Here is a 19,526-nt window from a genome sequence, read left to right as displayed (position 1 = left end):
TTATCAGATATACATGAATATGGTCTACTGTCAGTCTCTACAGCGACTGACTATGTATTTGGTAAAGAATATATCTTGCGGAATGTGAATGTGAAGGTAAAGATCTAGATCCAAATTGGTCGTCATTCCTGAAGACCATTGGAACTGACATGCACACCCCTGTTTGTGCGTGGAGATCTTGGAATCACGCAAGTCCATTTCCATCTTTTATATTTTGAATGAGTCATGGTTGCACGCAGCCATACTTGGCACCAATAAATTGTCCTTGCTGTACCCTGGAGCTTGATATCAGTATCTTGAGACACAACTTGGAAATTGTGCAAAGGTATTTGATTTCAGATTTTGCTAGTATGGGCAAATTATCAGCCGCTAGCGCACCACGAGGACCACTACTAGTAGATACATACATATATATGTAGCTATATGTGCCAAGACTGTTGATCATGGCTAGATAAAAGCTAACTGCAGTAACCTGAGGTCTAGAAAAATAATGATGGAGCAACAGAAAAAGAGATGCGTGATGAACAATGATAGTGCGACAGGTACTGCGCTTTTCTCAAGGAGTTGGGAATTCGGGCCCCATCTACTACCTTGCCTTAAAATAGGCCAAATTTGTTCCTCAAAATTTTTGGTGGTTCAAAGAGGGATAGAAGAGTATGTTCCATTTTTTTTTTGGATTGTGCATATTTTTTAGAGTTTTTTTTATCTGTATGCTTATGCTATTATAAAAGTTGATTGTTATGTGTATGACATTAAAAAGTTAGGAAACACCTGTATACCATCGCGTGAACTTCTTTTGACGTGTGTGTCATTTTGGACGGAAACAGGCCTAATGGAGGCTAACGGAGATGTAAAAAGATTATTTTGCCCTTATGGTACTTTAAAGTGTCATGATGAATCATAACCCCTTTCGTTTCTTCCACCGTTCAATGATTTTTAACATCAGGACACGATAGTTTTCATAGTTAAACAGAAGAACCAAGGAGTAGACAATTAACTGTTAAGAATCTTCATGTTCTCTAAATTACAAAATAAGATACAATCTATTTAGTAAAACAACTAAGATAAAATTCGGGTCTCCTGCTGCTACCTGCAGGTTGGACTTTGGGGTTGGAATCGAAGCGAAAGAGCTGGCCCATGCCTCCCTTGACCATGAGGAGCACGAGCAGCAAACCGGCGTCCGGCGACGCCGCCGCTAGCTAGGCTGGCTGGTGGCTACTACTGCTACTATACGCGAGCGCGAGAGCGACACGTGCGCCAAAGTGATGATCGCTAGCTTCGCGTATGACTATGATAATGATATCCCCTCGCATAGCCGGCGGCTCCGATCCAAGAAGAAGCACACGCAAGACGCACAAACACCGCCCCTGGCCCCTGCCGAGGTCTGATCTGCTGCTCCCTGGCGGGGCGCAGCTCAACCTGCGCGCGGCCGCCGGGACTCCGCCCCCGCGCGGCTCTGGTCGCGTGGCCGGGACCAGGGTTAAGTATCCGACCGCTAACCGGTAACCGCCGGCCACCGGTTCCGGTTTACCGGACCGGTTTGGCCGGTTACCGGTAGAAATCGGTCAAATTCAAATTTGAATTCAAAAAACTCAGTTCAACCGGTTCGTACCGGTATACCGGTCGGTTAGACTGGTTTACCGGCCGGTTTGACCGGTTTGAATTCAAATCCAAATTTAAAATCGCAAGTGTAACCGTTTTGGACCGGTATACCGGCCGGTTAGACCGGTATACCGGCCGGTTTGACCGGTTTGCCGGCCGGTTAGACCGGTTTATCAAGTGGGCCTTAATGGGCCGTCTCATTTTTTTTCTTTTTTCTTTTAACTTTAAATGCCTGAAAAGTATGTTAAACGAATGAATTTTGGAGAAAATTTGACACCATTAGATTCGTTGCACCTTGAATTATTTTTAGGATTTTTTTGGGATTTTTTCATTTTTTTGAATTCAAATTTAAATTTTGAATTTGGACCGGTTTCATACCGGACCGAACCGGAACCGGACCGGAACGGTTTGACCGGTAACCGGTCAAACCGGACCGGTTACCGACGGTTCGGTTAACCCTGGCCGGGGCACGGCTAGGTCTACGCGTAGCCGCCGGGAGCCCGCCCCCGTGCGCTCGTGGAGGTAGGGGGCACGGGGCTCGTGGATTGATGGTGCCGCCTTATTCTTTGATTTCCAGTAAGCAAGTAGGTGTGATGCCACTTTCTTTATTCACTTGGTTCCTACTTTTAATGCCTTTTCATGCTAATGTATATCAAGACATCTGTTATGAAGTGCAGTTCCTGGTTTACATTGTGCATATAACAAGTCATAATTTAAGCATGCATGGCTCGGCATAACAATTGTAAGGCATTTCAAGATGTTATAGCATATTAGAAGAGACCTGCTTCTTCTCCATCAGCTCTATGCGCCCAGATAACTCTCTAACTACATCTATCAGCTGCACAAACAAAATTTATGTGAGAAATTTGGAAAATATAGACAAGAAGTAAGCATTTTGGCAAGACTAAATGAACTAATGCACAAAACAAGGATCAGAACATGGGATGCAGCTATCAGCTAAGTCCAGAGTTCTAACCTTAGCTTCCGTACATGATTCAGAGTCTAATAGTTGCACCAGCAAATTAAAATGCCCAACGGAGAGCTGATTAGCTTCAACATCTAAGGTTTCTGGCAAATTAGAGTGTCCATCCAGAATTGCGCATTTGACCTCCTGGGCATACTTGCAGCTATATGCATCATTGTCTTCAGTCTCAGTAGCATTGGCATACAAATCAGGATTCCACTGCTGCACAGGCAAAGCTGCATGCCCTTCTAACACCTGGTTGAAGCTAGGCACTTTTGTCTTCTTATCAGATTGTTGTTGCTGCTTCATTTCAACCGCCTGATCTGATAATGCACACCCCTCTCTCTCTGTTGCTGTATCTCCACAATCCAGATCATCAAAACCATTACAAGATTCATTATCTGAGCTCGCATGTTCCTCATCCACATCTCCTTTCCCAACTTCCTCACATTTGTTCTTCTTTACCATGTCTGCATATGACTTTACAACCTCTTCTGGTTTGACCTTCCCTTCATGCTTTGGTGCCCATACATGTGACAATATTAACTCTCTCACATGTTCATCAGCTGGTGCTGCAACAGGGGGCATCCAGAAATTGTTGGGAGGAGGAGATGGAGTAAACATATCCATCAAAACACGTGTCTGAGCATGATCCAATTCAAACTGAAAAAATGAAGCTTCTGGCCAGGGACACTGGGCGTGTTCTGATAGTAGTTGGCTACAATAGCATTTCTGAACTGATTATCTGCTAGCGGAAAACACCACACCCTTACCCGCATCACAACCTAAATAAACAAAAAGGGCATTGACATGCACAGAGATTTTCAGTTAGAGTCAGTACGAAGATGACATTCAAAGATACAAAAGCAAGTGATTGTACCTGGGCAGGAAAGCTTGTCTTTCCCTGGCCATCATTTGACCATGCATTTGATTCAGGACAGAACTTACCACTGCCTGCAGCTTCATATATACCATGCAATTTGCGATCATCATAATTGAATAGGAAGAGAGGTAGTCCTTCCTTAATGTTTCGTACATAGGAGATATGTGCTCTTGGCAAGCCTGAAACACCACTCGAATGGTTACTAAGTTAGTGGATTACTTAACAAATTGCTATTCTTTGGTAGGCATGGGCATGGCGTATATTCCCCTCGGAGGAAAAGAAAATAAATGCATTAAAGGAGTAGCTCAGTTTTGTAAATGGGGCATAACTTAGAGAATAGTCGTGGTTAACAGAAATACCGAAAAGTTGCCGTGAGTGACACTCTGCAATGGTATTGTTTGTGCAACCAAATATCACAGCTCCAAGATCTTGTGGTTGGAGGTTTCTTGCAGAAATGGACATATTTGTCGGCCTGGTACTTTTCACAACCTGGCTCCACGAGGATTTGCTCTTCACCATTGTGCTGGTGCTAGCAAGATGAGAAACAAAAGGAAAGAAATGATGTTAATAATGTCCGACTGAAGCTTAACCATGTGAAATATGCCGGCTGCATTACACGGTCAGTGCCTCAGGGCAGTAATGAAGTGCAACAAATGCAATTGTCCCTCTTTCCTGACTGTTGATATGCACTAGCACATGGAGATAAAGCAAGAAACAAATTAAAGGTGGAGTCAAGCAAGAGGTATAGTTGCATTGCATTTGATTGGAGATGGAACGGAGTACCAAAATCAGTTGAATGAATGGCTTAGTACTAGATGGAATCGTTACAATTTCCCAGTCCAACCACAAGATAAGATTTTTCACGTGGGGCTGCGGGGCAAAATCAATGAAGGAAGCAAACAAGTTGTACATGAAGTCACTAATAATTGTGCCAGGACGAGACATGCTGAATTCATGAACAATCAGAATTAGGGGGCAAAAAACCTAGACGGGCAGTTGATGAACTGCAATTATATTAGGGGGAGAGGAAAAAAACTCCCCACAAAAAAAAACTACTCTGTTGTGGAATCAGAATCAGTGGCCGACATACACTAGATATGGCTGACGGGTACATTGCATTGCATTATCGGAGAGGAGAAGCAGCGAAATCCCATCCAGAATCATGAGCGTATAAGCACAAGAGAGAAGGATTTGGGTGGTGAGCGGAGCAAAAGCAAGAAAGAAGTGGGGGAAATGCAGTTGGGGTATATAGCGGTACCTTGAAATCGGAGGAGGAAGAGGGACGGGGGCGATCACACTGCAGTGCCCTGAAATCTCGGTCTCCTCCTCTGCTTGCGCTACACTACTACAAGGATGGGATGGGTGAAGTGGTGGGTGGGTGCCGTCTGGTTTTTACTGCTCGCTCCGCCATGCGTGTCTCAGTGTCCATGTCAGTAGTTTTTTTTTTTGAGGGGTATATCCATGTCAGTAGCCTAAGATAGAGAAGAAAGGCTGGCTCATTACCTTCGAAAACAAAAAAGAAGAGCTGGCCCATCCGACAGACTCACAGGCCCGCTGCTATGGCCCATGCGAGCCCAACAAAACTTGGATGAATTAAATTGACAATGTTTATTTCTTGATGCACACAGCTAGGCTGTAATTGGTAACAAATAAGTAATCCTGTGACTTGGTACAGTAGGAATATTCCAAATAAATAATCAGCATCAGGCAATAAGCAGACGCGATGAATCTCCAAGTGTTAATGCTCGCTGAGTCAGCAGAGTGGGAGGTCCGGTGGAGGTGCCTCGAGAGACTGCAGCTCCCCAACGCCGTCCTCCACCAGGAAGGCCATGGCGAGGCCCCAGGTGATGTGCACGTCCAGATGGCAGTGCATCAGCCACACCCCCGGGTTGTCCGCCACGAACCGGATCACCGCCCACCCGTTCGCCGGCACGCCCACCGTGTTCCTCATCGGCGGGTCCTCCAGGTTCAACTTGGCCGTGTCGGCGGCGGCGTCGAAGTTGCCGAGCCCCTCTCCCAGGATGTAGAAGTCGTAGCCGTGGAGGTGGATGGGGTGGTTCTCGGCGGCCAAGATGTTGGTGCCCTGCAGCACCACCTGCACGGCGGCGCCGTACCTCAGCCTGTACACCTTGGTGCCCCGCACCGGCTGCCACAGCGCGCGGCTCACGTTCTGCGCCGTGTAGTCGAACTGCACCGGCGGCTTGCCGGGGAAGTCGGCGGTGAACACGCCGGCGCCGGCGCCGCCGTGGTAGTGCGCCTGCAGGATGGACAGGGTGGACGGCAGCACGAAGGAGACGTTGTTGATGCTCGCCGCGAACCGCGTGTTGTTGGGCCCGCCGCAGCTCTGCCCGCTGGAGCAGTTGAGGAGCCCGACGCCGACGGTGAAGAAGAGGTTCTCGTCGACGCGCGAGGGGAGCTCCGCCTTGCGCAGGCCGCGCAGGCTCGTCGTAAACGCCGTGGCCGTGGCCGTGTCGTTGTAGGCCGGGAGCGTCGGCATCGCGGGGCGGCTGCTGCCGCCGTAGTCGAAGATGGCGGTGGTGGTGGTGTTGTCGAAGGGGACGCCCTGGGCGCTGGCGTAGGCGCGGGCGGCGAGGTAGTACCGGGCGGGCGGCTGGTCGAAGGTCACGAGGACGTCGGTGGTCTGGCCGGGCGCGATCATGAGCACCAACGTGGTGTGGGGCTTGGTGTAGGAGGCGTCGGCGCCGACGACGGTCATGGTGTGGCCGGCGAGGGAGACGAAGAGCTCCATGTTGAGTGCGGCGTTTATGAAGCGCAGCAGGTTGGTCTCGCCGGACCTGACGGGGAACACCGTGGTGTCTTTGGAGGAGCACTTGTAGAGGTCGCCGGGCTGGCCGTTGACGGTGAGGGCGTCGGAGATGTTGGGCGCGGCGCCGGTGCGGGTGGCCGTGCGGACCACGTCGACGGGGTTCATGTCCCACCATTCCCCTGCACACGTTCCCAGAATACGGTTGCATTGGTAAATCGGTTAAACTCTTGTCAAAGTTGCAATGCAGTCGGTTGATGACCTCGGACTTTTTCATTAGGATTTTGAGACATTGTAGGCTTGTAGCAATCTCGATTTTAATTGACAATAGGCAATGGCTAAAAATTCTGTTTGTTTCTTTTCCTTCTTCTGAGGAGGACTGGAGGACTAGTCAGTCTAGCTTGTTCATCAACACCTAAGATTATAGATGGCCAAATGGGCGGCACGGCACGACCGGTCCAGGCACGCCTAGGCACAGCACGACTGGGCACGAAAAGACTTTCGTGTCGTGCCGCCCAGCGTGCCGGACTTAAGGCCCAGGCATGGCACTAAACCCTTTCGGGCTGGGCCGTGCCGCCCGCCGGGCTCGTGCCGCCCAAGTGCCCAGGCACGAGGCTAGGCACTAAAATCGCAACATGGCTCATTCAACAGATCGATTCATCTTGAGTAACAAAAAAATGACAGAAATCAACAAAATATCAAGGATGAGCTGTTTTGTGCAATGGCTGTCTCATTAAAAACCTATCTAGGTAAAAACTCACACCTCGTGAGAAAACCCTAGATAGAAAAAAAGAGTACAGCCCAGCTCATTAAGTTCAAGTTCCAGTGTTAAGTTAACCTCATAGTCATACAGTGCAAATAAACTATTCTATTACACAGCAGCTTGTGCTGGAGTTTCATCAAGGTACTGATCTTCATAAGCTGCCTCCAGGTCTCCATCCTCAACCATGTGCTGAGCTCTTTCATCTGCAGCCTCCCAGTCTTTGATGCATGTGAGCATTTCTACCATCTCTGGCTTCAACTGACGCCTCCTCTCCTCTATGATCCTGCCAGTTAGACTAAAGGTAGATTCTGAAGAGATGGTAGAAACAGGCACAGTTAAAACATCCTTAGCTAAGATAGAAAGTACTGGATAAGACTGTTTGTGCTCATGCCACCAGATCAATATGTTGAAATCTTCATCAAACTGGTTGACAGTGTCAATATCTAGGTAGGCAGTAAGTTCAGAAGAAATACCATATGTACCACCAGTGCTTGCTGCTTGCAGCAAAGCACTTGCAGATGTCCTTCTACTAAGAAGAACAGTAAAAAAGCCCCCAGTACCAACACTGCCAAGACCAGACCCAGGAGAAATAGTAGAAGTAGAACCATCACCAAAGATCTTACCCCATTGAGCTTTTTTCTTACCAGTAGAAGGTTTATGTGTAGGCTTTGCCAATCTAAGAGATAAGGAGTACCTTCTGCTCTGGGGTACTGGATTTGGATGAACACACCAAATGTTTACTTGTGAGGAACAAGATGCTTAAGCATGAGATAGGTGGAGTTCCACCTCACATCCATGTCTAATTGAAATTTCCTAGGCCTCACACCCACAGCAATACAGTAGGACTTATAAGCAGCAATGCGCTGGTTAGAAGAGTTCACAAATGAAATAGCAGTCCTAAATGCTTCCAAGTAAGGTTTAAGCATTTTCAAGCCAGACTTAACAATCAAATTAATTATATGGCATGCACATATCTGATGTAAGTATTCATCCCCAATATAACCCCTAATTAAAGGTGTCAGTGCTTCCATAGCAGAGGCATTAGCAGCCCTCGTCGTCGTCCATGGCCTGGAGGGCAGGCCGCAGGCCAGGCCTTTGGCGCGTCACGGCTTCGCGTCGGCCGGCAAAACCGAGGGAACCGAGCTGCCGGTTAGGGTCCAAAGACCCCAGATCCAGCCCCCTCAGGTACCCCAACGGCTTTGCATCGGCCGAGCAACTGCGCAGAGAGGTCAAAAAGATCAGAACAGGAGAAAGGAATAAAAAAACTGAAAAAAAACACGTTAGGGTTTAGGGACTTACTAGATCCGGAGCACCAAGGACGCCGGCGAGATCGAGGACGGCCGGATCTACGAGATTTCTAGAGGGATGACCGGGTTTGGGGACGGATTTGAGTTGAGGAAGCGAGTCGACCGGTGAAGATGCAAAAGTAGGGAGGAAAACAAAGAGAAGAGGGTAGAGTGGACGGCCAACGGCGGCGAGCCGGCGACCGGAGTTGGAGAAGACGGTCAGATCGAGACGGAGACGGGAGGTGAGCGGAGAGGCTCGATCTAGGGTTAGGGTTAGGCGAGGCCGCGAGGGGAGCGGAGAGGTCGAGAGGGGTCGGGGGCGGGCGGGGCGAGCGAATGGAGGCCGGCGCCCCTTACATACCCGCTCCGCTGGGCTGGGCCGGCAGCAGGCCTCCAACGGCTCTTTTGCTGGCCTGGCCTGGGTAGCGGGCCGTGGGCCGTGCCTGGGCCGCCGTGCCGCCTATCGGGCCGATCGGGCCGGCTTTTTCGGGCCGTGCTTGGACGTGTCCATGGGCCAGGATTGAGGCCCAGGCACGGCCCGGCTATCGTGCCCGTGCCGGCCCGAGCCCAATAATATTCGGGCCCCTGCTGTGCTCGGGTCGGGCTAATATGGGCCGGGCTTCGGGCCCCCATGGGTATCGGGCCAAATGGCCATCTATATCTAAGATGTAGCAGCCTAGCAGGAGGGGTACATGCATGTTAGGCCTACTGTGGAACGAATGTGGGCCACAATAATAGCCCAATTAAATAAACGAAGCAGCCTGCTAATGATGCAATTTTGATTATGGAGCTTGAAAAGTGATGATGGTACACTACAAAGTGTAGAAAATTTAAAACCCTAGATATAGATTAATTTAGTATACAAATTAATCCTTTTTGCAGGGAAGGGAAAATTATTCCAGGCCACTGAAGCTGCTCTGGTTCCACAGGGGACAACTCTGAAACCAGTTGTTTGGCTTTTGGGAATGCTACCTTCAGAGGCAAGTACATTGACAGCTGATGAACTGCTTATTGTTGATTAACAAATATACACCTCTATGTTATACTTTTCCTTTCAGGGAACACTACAATTTTACTGTATGAGAGTTGTTGGACCCACAAGTCAGTGGCATAGCTCTGAGTATGTAACAAAAGAAGGTTATCTCACATGGAAATCTTTTTGACGCCCGTTAATCACGATTTTTCACCCCTTTTTTTCGTAGGAAGACCGAGACCGAGCAGCAGTCGATGACACTTGAAGTGTAAAGGTGTGTTTACTTTTGTGATCCACCATGATGACGATACATGTTTGACTCTCATGTGTGCAGTAGCTAGGGTAAGCAATGAGCAAGCTGGTATCAACCAACAACTAACAGAATGATAACACTGACTAACATGCGGGAAAAGCTAGCGAAAAAGAAATGCTAATCATGCATCTCTCATATTATTCGCTAGCTCTGGCCCACACCACACTTGCATTGCAAAACCTGGCCAATCAAATGGCTGCATGCTTCCACAAGGTTAGAATTGGACTAGCTAATAATAAGCTTATTAGGTTAGTTGGTGGGAGATGCTTTCAGCTCCTAGGTTGAAGCCTAATTTTCAACTCCAACTTCAGGGTGTGTCATTTGTCAGCATCAAAGTTATATAAGGCTGTTGATCCAAGTTTTTACTTGTTAATTTGGGGATCGGAAGAAATAAAAGGATACATTAATTATTTGCATTGTACGTGCAAGAATTTTTTAGAATCAATGTCATTAGCTAGTAGCAGGTACCGAGCAGGATGGGGATCTCCCTGGCGGGCGGCTTGCCGGCGTTGAAGGGGTAGGGAACGCCGGCGCGGGGGCGGATGATGAGGGCGCCGTGTACGGTGGCCCGGAGCCATGAGCTGTGGGCGTGCCACCACAGGGTGCCCTCCTGGCCGGCGACGGTGAAGCGGTAGGTGTAGGTCTGGCGAGGGCGGATGGGGCACTGCGTCACGTACTCGGGCCCGTCCGACCACCCCGTCCGCATCTGCCGGACGCCGTGCCAGTGCACCGTCACGTTGTAGCTGCCGCGGTTGATGACCCGGACCATGAGCGAGTCGCCCTCGCTCACCTCCAGCGCCGGCCCCGGGAACTGCCCGTTCACCGTCATGATGCTGTGCTTCCGGCACAGCCGAGTCACCGCCGCCTCCTGGACCTGCAGCCGCAAGCATGCATCTCATTCAGATCATATCCTTCCTATATGCTCAAAACAGTTAGTCCTATGATCTATACTGGTAATTACCACGAACTCATGGTACTGCTCCTTGGCAACTACTGTCTGCTGCAGCAGCAAGCAGAGGAGAAGAGCAGCAATCAGGGTCATCAGGATGCTTGCTTGCATCTCTCTTCTGCTTCAGCCTTGCTTGGATCGAATCGCTTATGCAGAGGGGTGTCCTTATATAGGAGTAGGAGTAGGAGCAGGTGGTGGAGGTGCAGAGCAGAAAGCAGGGGGGACGGGGATACAGAGATCACATTACAAAGAAAAAGAAGATCCTCTGCATCCCTCTTAGCTAGCTAGCTACAAAGTCATAGACAGCGGTGGTTTTGTGGTTTGAATTATTATCTAGGTCCCGAATGGCTGAATTCATCCTCCTATATATGGTGGTGGTGAACCAATGCATCGATGATGACATGCATCATCTTTTGACACTCACATTTGCTTTCTCTTTTTGCCATATATATTTCTGCTTCTAGCCTTGTAGGAGTAGTACAGTACAGCAGCATTCCTTCACTTGCTTCATGCATGCAGCCATCTCCGTTATTCAACGTGCATGCCAATGACAGTAACAACCACACTCCAGTTGGTAGGTGCAACCACTGCTGCACTGTATGTGCTTCCATTTCAACCTCACAAAGAAACAGTTTATAACTAACTCCCCTCCTTTTTCGATCGGCCAGCTGATAACTAGCTACACGTGAGCAAGTCTATTGCATTTATTTTCCTCTGCATATCAAGATCGACGAAGCTATTCAGAGGACAGTTTATAACTAACAGAGCTTTCCAAAGATTAACTAACGAATGCGTGTGGCTTTGGCTTTGTATTAGTTGGCATGTCTTTTCAGAAAAGGAAACAAATTAGAAAGACATGCATGACCTTATCATCTATGGCTCGATGCTTTCATCATGCGTAATGTTTTGGCTAGGTATGTTACTCCTGTGATCATGCTTCCATCACTAGCTTAGCTTTCCTCTCTTCGGGACATCCTCAAGGACGGACTGAAACATCATCATAATAAGATAGAGCCTACCTTCCATGATCAATGAGAGTATGGCATTGGTCACCAGATCTTATCCTACAAGGAAACCTACAAAGGACATTATATAATCCCCTATCAGCATCATGGATTGCCTCCAATGTTCACACTATGTGCATATCCAAATTACATATTTATTTATCACTTGATAGCTGAATCAGGTCCGGAAGCAACTAACACGCATCAGCTTCACCATTTGGAATTTATGCAATATCTCAAATCAAATGTAATAGGCTAAGTACCTAAACGTTTTCAAAACAAAACAGAGAATGAGGCTTACTGTTCATTTGTTAATCAGGCAGACCTCTAAAAGCCAAATATTTAGTCAGACTAAAAAAGCAGACTCGGTCAGCATTGCAATATTTCAATTCATCAGAAAAGTAAATGTATATCCTAACCAAGGATCTCATAGAGCTGTCTGCAACTTGCATTTTACCATTACCATTTTGCAGCACATGCTTCTTTAATATATCATGAATTATGCTGAGCATGTTTCCCTTAGAAGAATCATTATGCATGACTTAAGGAATCATGGCCAGTGGGGCCACTAGTCCCACAAATGTTTCCATTTTGCAACAAAGGTTCCTCAGCTTTTTTTTCATTTTATTAGAACCAAACACACTTCATTGCCAATTCTTTCCTTCATCAACCTTTTTCGCGTCCGAAATCCCATGAAGACAGTGAGATCACTATTCAGTAGCAACTTTCTTTCATCCATTTGACTGCCAAATCTCTTTGTATCCATTTTTTCCTAACATGACTAACTGAATCTTTACTTTGGCACAGGTTGTTAATCTTGCACTGCCAAATTTCAAATGGAAGTATAACTACATTGTTTGACCATAACGGCATGTCTTTGTTGCAAGGATCAAAAGCACATCACTACATCTAGTTGTCTCCTTTTTGTTACTTGCACCAAAGAACCAAGTAACCAAGATTTGACTATACTAACATGACCTTGTTATGTGATTTAGCCTATAGGGATCAAATGCGTTGATAATAGTAAATTTACTTCGTTGATTATACACCTGTACTACTATATTTTAACTATAGAGCAATTCTAAGTACAATTTGTATACCTGTGGAAATCAGAACCGAACTTAATTTTAACAAGAAAACAGTGTTAAAATATATTTTTTGCAGACACTGAAAACTGTAAGTTTTTTTTTTTTGCGGGTGTGAAAACTGTAAGGTTGTCGAGTACTTGTTCTATCAAATGATTCATGTCCACGAGCTGTGGTTGGCAAAAGTACAACAAGAAGCGTGCTGTGTGCTGACCACCAAATACTGTTCATGGATTCAGTAGGCAAGTACCCAATCTGTTCTAGCTTCAGAATCAAGGCAGTCTAAAGTCAAACAGAAAGAACAGCAAGAATCTTGAGGAAGAAGGAAGAAATGCAATTTGGCATAAAAGGGAGATATTTGCTTGGTGGCAAAGGGCTCAAAGAAATATTTTAATCAAAGGCTGGGATGTAGCACGATGCTAATTTGGAGGCATCTAACAACTCCTGTGTTCCATTACTTGTCCTTTAAAAACTGAAATGAGGAACCATGGTTTCCTTCAACTTCCATCCATAATTCAAAAAAAAAAAGTAATTTCATGGCATGGGATTGCTACTTCTTGGATAAAGCTCAAGAACTGCGATACAATTTCTCATGTTTTGAATTACCAAGCTTAAATCTGAACATTGTTGGACCATGGTTTCCTCCAACTTCCATCCATAATTCAAAAAAGAAAAAGAAAGAACTGATTTCATGGCGTGAGATTGCTACTTCTTGGATAAAGCTCAAGAACTGCGATACGATTTCTCATGTTTTGAATGACCAAGCTTAAATCTGAACATTGTTGGCGATGCAATGAATGCTTGACATGTCAGAAGAATCTCAATAATAAACAAAGAATATGTCGGAACAAATGCCCATTGTCCCAATGAAATAGTGCTTGTGATTAGTTGAAACACCAGAAAACTTATTATACTGAGTTGCATGTTTAGCATGAAGTAGGGAGCCAAAGGGATTTTGCAGTTGTGCAACCAACAAGCTGATTGTGACTGCATGGCAGTCATCAAATATAACTATGCAACGAACAAGCTGATTGTGCCATGCATTTGAGAGTACTTCTAATTAGCAATGTATACCTTTATTATGAACCTTTTTAATTGGAAATAATTGAAGCAAAAGAATCTTTAAATATCATTTATAAAGCATAATTTGTATGATTTTAAAACTTTGATGCAATGATATTGCCCCACTTCTTTGAACCTGTGATCAGCTGGCAAGTCTTGATGACACCTTTTTTGCAGTGTAGACTTGCATTGGAATTCCAGAATTGTTTTACAGCATTGCATATCTCCATGTGGTTTTTCGAATGACATCATTTGCTCCGTTCAGCTGACTAAAGCCTGGCTAATTTTGATCCCTGCATTTCAAGACAAATGGCACGACCTAGTTTATTGATAGCCCAAAATTGGTCATGCTGATCTCCCTGAGACCGAAAGCCATTCATTGGAAGTAACAGATTAAGATGAAGTCTGAACATGTCACCAAACAAACAGAAACAGCCTGCAGAGAATACTTGAGGTGCCTGCAGTGCCAGATACATAGATTTGGTTGGGTGGATAGGTTGTTTGAGTTGACCGTCGTGCCAAGATCGTCGATAGCTCTAACAACGCAACCTATGCTATTTGACAAAACGGACCCGCGTTTCTTCGATCTGTCAATTTCGGCCTGAAGACGCACCTGAAGAAAAGCTTGCTGCACTGTTTTATTTCTTTGCTTTCGTCTGGCAATGCCATTATGCGACAAAAATAATGTAGCTTTAGGGCGTGCCAAGTGGCTGGTATAAGCTGATTGGTATAGTTGTTGATGTTGGGTCTCCATCTGGTTGAACCAAAAGTGTGGTTGGATAGTCTTGTCGTTTTGTGGCATGCAGGTTTGGGGCATGGTTATAATTATTACCAAATAAAGGTTGTTGCAGTAAAATGTTTTTGTTACAGGCTGATGGTGACTCCTATTCTTCCTCAGTTGACTAGCAGTTAGCAGGTGCTTTTTGTTTGTTGCACCCCAAAGTACTCCCCTCCCTCCATTGTTGTTCCAGGGATTCAACAATTACATTACATTTACAGCAGTGTGGTTAGTGCAGGGATCACCTGAACTGGTACACTACTGCACCGTCTGCACAATCTGCCGTGACCTGTAATACGAACACATCCTCTGTTGGACAGCTTGAACAAAGACAGTATGGCAAATTTAGTATCTATTCATCATCATGATCACTAATTCACCACCATCTTCGCAAGATTGATGGACAAGTAAATCAAATAGAAAAATGCATTTATTATACTACAGCCATTGATTCTGCTCTTTTCCATCCTTGTTCCTAGACTGCTACATACAACCATTGATTCTAGTGCAAAAATAACATTTGCCTATACAAACTGAAAATTACCTTAGCAACGCCAGTGGTAGAAGTAGAAGTAATACTTCACAATCAAACGAATCAAAGAATTCCTAGATGTATCTCTCTCTATCTCTCTACCTAAACGATTCCTTTTCTTCTCGTAATTCTTGCCTTGCGGTTGCCTTGCACAGCTGGTCCTAGCGCTACTCATCGTCTCCTGCAGAAGCCGCCGGCACACCTTCCTCGCTCGGCCCAGCGCCGCCGTCTGACCCCGGCCTGATCTGCTCGAGCTGCTGCAGCACCTCCCGGGCCTCGGGCCGCACCGACGGCGCCGGGTCCACGCAGTGCAGTGCCAGCTTGAGCGTGTCCATGAGCTCGTCCCCGACGGGCCCCGACGCGGCGTCGCGCATCAGCTCCAGGTCGAACACCTCGCTGGTCCACTCCTCCGTCACGATGGACGCCACCCACTGCGGCAGGTCCATGCCGTTGGTGCTCTCGGCGGGGGTCTTGCCCGTCAGCAGCTCCAGGATGATCACGCCCAGGCTGTACACGTCCGTCTTGGCGTTCGCCTTCTTCAGCTTCGACAGCTCCGGCGCGCGGTACCCCAGCGCGCCCGCAGCGGCCAGCACGTTCGAGTTCGCCGCTGTCGTCATCAGCCGGGACAGCCCGAAGTCGGAGATCTTGGGGTTGCATTGCTCGTCGAGGAGGACGTTGCTGGCGGTCAGATTGCCGTGCACGATGCTCATTTCGTCGTGGAGGTAGGCCAGGCCACGGGTTGTGCCCTTGGCGATTGTCATCCGCATCGCCCAGTCCACCGGCGTGTTCGGAGCGCGAGCTGCATCAATGCCATTCCAATTCAGAACATCAGGTGTTTTTACACAAGTTCAGAGTTTCTGTTTCACAAAGTGTCAAAAAGTGCAGAGTTTCAGAAATGAAAGGCATGTCAACTTGGGAACAATTTATCAATAGATTTGTAAAACATAGATGAACGATGCTGATGAAGCATTACTGTTGAAACAATAAATTATCCTTTACTTGGACAAATAATACCTAATTCATCAACTGTTAGCAAACATATTGGAGGACAAAACATCTAATTATTCAGAGTTACAGTTAACAATTGTTGAGCGTTTCAGTTCAGAAGGTACTGAACACTGCAAAATGCTGAGTTGGGGGACAAAATTATCAGTAGATTTCAAGTTTTAATGCTAATAAAGTAGCATTGTTTGAGACAAGAAATTACAATCCTTTACTTGGACTACACATCCTCCTAATTGTTCCACCAAAACCAATACGAGCAGTCCAGCACTTATTGCATACTACTGAACTTGTCTGCATTGGTCATGAATCATGACCATGAGATTCTGATGTTCTGACTGAGAGAGTGACAGGATTTTTGACATGTTAAGGTCTAAACCGAGGTCACTCTTATATCTTATTAATCAAAAGCGACTGCAATGCAAATTTGGTAACTCAAAGTTGAACCTGCTAACAGAATTACAGCTGCATCAATCTTTGCAAATGTCTGAATGTGCAAGTGTTCAGACTATGCCCTCGCTGAAACATACTAGAAAATAACAAGATGCAGGAGCTCATCACACGAATAGTTAGCGAAACTCCCTGTCAATTGGCAGTGTTCCTAGGCAGCAAGCATTTATCGTACTGTACTAATATGATTACCAGAAGTTTAAAGATTTATGTACAAAGTAAGCTTTGTCAATCATATATCAAAAGTTCAGAATTTAGTAATTCTGGACAGAACTAGAGCGAAGAAGAGCATAGCAGGGATATGAGGTCTGACCGTGCAAGAAGGAGGTGAGGCTGCCCTTGGGCATGTAATCGAAGACGAGCAGCTTCTCCCCTTTTGGCCCCAGGTAGTATGCCCTGAGCGCCAGCAGGTTGGGGTGGCGGATCCTGCCGAGCACGGCCGCCTCGGCCTCGAAGTCCTTGTGTCCCTTGGTGATCTTCTCCCTGAGGCGCTTGACGGCCACCAGGCTGCCGTCCTCGAGCGTGGCCTTGTACACCGTGCCGTAGGTGCTCTTCCCCATGATCTCCGCGGTGGCGCACAGCAGGTCGTCGGCCGTGAACGCGAGCGGCCCGTCGAAATGCACCAGCTTGCCGCCGACGTCGCCGCCGGACTCCACCTCCGCCGCGCCGGGGCCAGGCTTCTCGCCGCGTCCGGCGGCCGCGGCGCCGGCGGCATCCTTGGCCGCCTGCTGCTTCCCGCTCCTTGCTCCTGCTGCGGCGGTGCCGGAGGCAGACCTCCTCTGCGTGAGGAAACAGAGGAGGAGGCAGCAGAGGAGCAGCAGGATGAGGACGCCGACGACGATCCCGGCAATGATGAGTGCGAGCTCCTTGGCGCTGAACTTGCGGCGGCCGTGCGCCTCCTCGGCGGGTGAGGCCGGCGCGGACGGCGCCGGGGATGGGGACGCCGGGCAGGGCGTGGAAGCAGAGTAGCCGCAGAGCAGGATGTTGCCGGTGAATGCGGGCTCCCCGAACTTCCGGGCGAGCGAGGCCGGCACCGCTCCCGAGAGGTTGTTGTAGGAGACGTTGAAGGAGCGGAGCGTGGCGGTGAGGTCGGCGGGGATGGTGCCGTTGAGGTTGTTGGCGGAGAGGTCGAGGTCCTGGAGCTTGGTGAGCTTTGCGAGCGAGTCCGGAATGGGCCCGTCGAGGGAGTTGTGCGCGAGGCTGAGGAAGAGGAGCTGGTAGGTCCCGGTGATGGACTCCTTGTCGAGGAGGTTGGAGGGCGACTTTGTGGAGGGCGCGAACGCGTCGGGGATGGGGCCTGAGAGGTTGTTGTAGGAGAGGTCGAGGACGAGGAGCGAGGCGGAGGCGACGACCTCGGCGGGGATGTGATCGGAGAACGCGTTGCGGCTGAGGTTGAGGCGGATGAGCTTGGTGGAGTTGGCGAGGGCGGGCGGGATGGCGCCGGTGAGGCGGTTGTTGCTGGCGTCGAAGGACTGGAGCGCGAGGCAGGCGCCGATGGAGGCGGGGACGGCGCCGGAGAAGCGGTTGTTGAAGAGGTAGACGCCGCGGAGGTTGGGGAGGAAGCCGAGGGAGGCGGGGATGGGGCCGGCGATGGCGTTGTCGTGGAGGCTGAGCCTGCGGAGGCGGGTGAGCTGGCCGAGGCCGCGCTGGGAGAGCGTGCCGCCGAGTCCCCGCCAGGGGAGCGAGATGGCGACGACGCTGCCGAGGACGCACTTGATGCCGGGCCAGGCGCCGGAGCAGGCGGTGAGGCCGGAGTCGTTCCAGGAGCGGAGGAAGCCGTAGGGGTCGGCGAGGTCGTGGCGGATGGCCTGCAGGCCCTGGTAGTCGGCCTGGGAGATGACGACGCCGTCGCCGGCGGGGTGGTGGTGGTGGTGGGCTTTAGCGGTAGCGGGCGGCGCCAGGATGGCGAGGAGGAAGAGGAAGAGGAGGGGCCTGGTGCGGCGCGGCTGCAGCATGGTGATGGATTTGGAAGCAGGAGATGGAAGTAGGGGAATTGCAAGAGTGTGGAGTGGGAAGAGGGGAGGGAGAAGAAGAGCAGCAGAGCGATCAATGCCGTGTGTGTGTGCGCGCGCGCCCTGATGAAGTGGCAGAGAGCAGCAGAGGAATGGGTGCAACGGCTAGTAGCAGCAGCAGAGGAAAGCGAGCAGGTGGCCACGCCCCCGCACTGCACGGAGAGAGAGAGAGAAGCAGGCCATGCCGGTTTAATTATTTTTCCTTTTTTGCAACGGCTAGTTCCGTTCCGACCAGGCTGGGCTGGGCGGGCTCTTTTTGTTGGACTGGACTGCCTCGGATGGACATGGACCGGACCAGATAGGTACATACATATTGTAGGCCCATCCCAGCCCAACAGAGGCCCTAACCCGCACACAGAATAAAAGCACCAACGCTAGACATCTTCCGAAATATTATTACAAGACGATTCGTGCGGCCCCTGTGGACCATTGGCCATTGCCATTTCCATTTGCCCAAGACGATTAACAATGCATGCAGGCACCCTACAATACAAGCAGTTGATGCATGAGTTTGCCCATATAACAACTGAAGATCAACTGAGGATGCTGCCATGTTGAATTTTTTTTTTTGACAAGAGGAAAAACCCAATCGCCTTTAAAACGCAATACACATATTAAGCAAACGGGTCCACTAAGGCTGTGATGAAGTGGGAGCAGAGGAATGGGCGCAACGGCTAGTAGTCACGAGCCAGGCCCGCCTGCCGGTTTAATTATTATTTTTCTGCAACGGCTAGTTGCGTTCAATATATGCTGCTTTGTTCAATGTGCATCCCAATTCAGACATAAACTGTCGGTCCCATCGTATGCGTACGCTCTATGTATTCTTCTTTAGTTAGAACTAACTAATAATAGAGTATGTACATTGATGCAGCACATATCGAGTCGCAGTATAAAGAAAAGAAGAAGAAAAATCACATATACGGAGTAGATCGAGCTGCCACAAAAATACTACTAGTACGTACGAATCAATCAATTAAAGCAGCAAGCATACTCCATCTCGTCGGCCCAATTCTGCTGTGCCTGCTGCTGCTGTAGTGGCGCTCGTCCACCAACAGCAGGTCCGAGGGCCCGCGCCGACAAGATGAGCGACCCGACGGAGACCAC

General features: G+C 48.6%; 2 protein-coding genes and 1 pseudogene across 2 annotated transcripts; all 3 read right to left on the bottom strand.

Moving 5' to 3' along the window:
- Window positions 1-2,228: 2,228 nt before the first annotated feature.
- Window positions 2,229-3,345, bottom strand: LOC120666553 (annotated as a pseudogene).
- A 1,693-nt stretch (window positions 3,346-5,038) lies between these two features.
- On the bottom strand, window positions 5,039-10,933 carry LOC120663375 (putative laccase-17). Its single transcript, XM_039942171.1, has 3 exons — window positions 10,510-10,933; window positions 10,017-10,422; window positions 5,039-6,395 (listed from the first exon to the last, which is right to left on the bottom strand). Exons 1-3 carry the CDS (start codon window positions 10,606-10,608, stop codon window positions 5,203-5,205), a joined length of 1,698 nt encoding a protein of 565 aa, XP_039798105.1. The 5' UTR covers window positions 10,609-10,933; the 3' UTR covers window positions 5,039-5,202.
- Window positions 10,934-14,834: 3,901 nt separating this feature from the next.
- On the bottom strand, window positions 14,835-18,481 carry LOC120663373 (probable leucine-rich repeat receptor-like protein kinase IMK3). The gene is made up of 2 exons (XM_039942170.1): window positions 16,724-18,481; window positions 14,835-15,757 (listed from the first exon to the last, which is right to left on the bottom strand). Exons 1-2 carry the CDS (start codon window positions 18,363-18,365, stop codon window positions 15,126-15,128), a joined length of 2,274 nt encoding a protein of 757 aa, XP_039798104.1. The 5' UTR covers window positions 18,366-18,481; the 3' UTR covers window positions 14,835-15,125.
- Between the last annotated feature and the right edge of the window lie 1,045 nt (window positions 18,482-19,526).

The sequence above is a fragment of the Panicum virgatum genome, chromosome 3N (genome assembly GCF_016808335.1).
Source record: "Panicum virgatum strain AP13 chromosome 3N, P.virgatum_v5, whole genome shotgun sequence".
Taxonomy (NCBI): domain Eukaryota; kingdom Viridiplantae; phylum Streptophyta; class Magnoliopsida; order Poales; family Poaceae; genus Panicum; species Panicum virgatum.
The sequence above is the reverse complement of the archived record's forward strand: the minus strand, read 5'-3'. Positions and strand labels throughout refer to the sequence as shown.

Excerpts from the sequence above, each read along its gene's own strand:
- LOC120663375 (XM_039942171.1), bottom strand. The coding sequence starts at position 10,608 with ATGCAAGCAAGCATCCTGATGACCCTGATTGCTGCTCTTCTCCTCTGC. Across the intron at positions 10,423-10,509 it reads AGCAGTACCATGAGTTCGTG|GTCCAGGAGGCGGCGGTGAC; the intron begins GTAATTACCAGT and ends TTGCGGCTGCAG. Across the intron at positions 6,396-10,016 it reads GGAGATCCCCATCCTGCTCG|GGGAATGGTGGGACATGAAC; the intron begins GTACCTGCTACT and ends GAACGTGTGCAG.
- LOC120663373 (XM_039942170.1), bottom strand. The coding sequence starts at position 18,365 with ATGCTGCAGCCGCGCCGCACCAGGCCCCTCCTCTTCCTCTTCCTCCTC. Across the intron at positions 15,758-16,723 it reads CCTCACCTCCTTCTTGCACG|CTCGCGCTCCGAACACGCCG; the intron begins GTCAGACCTCAT and ends GCATTGATGCAG.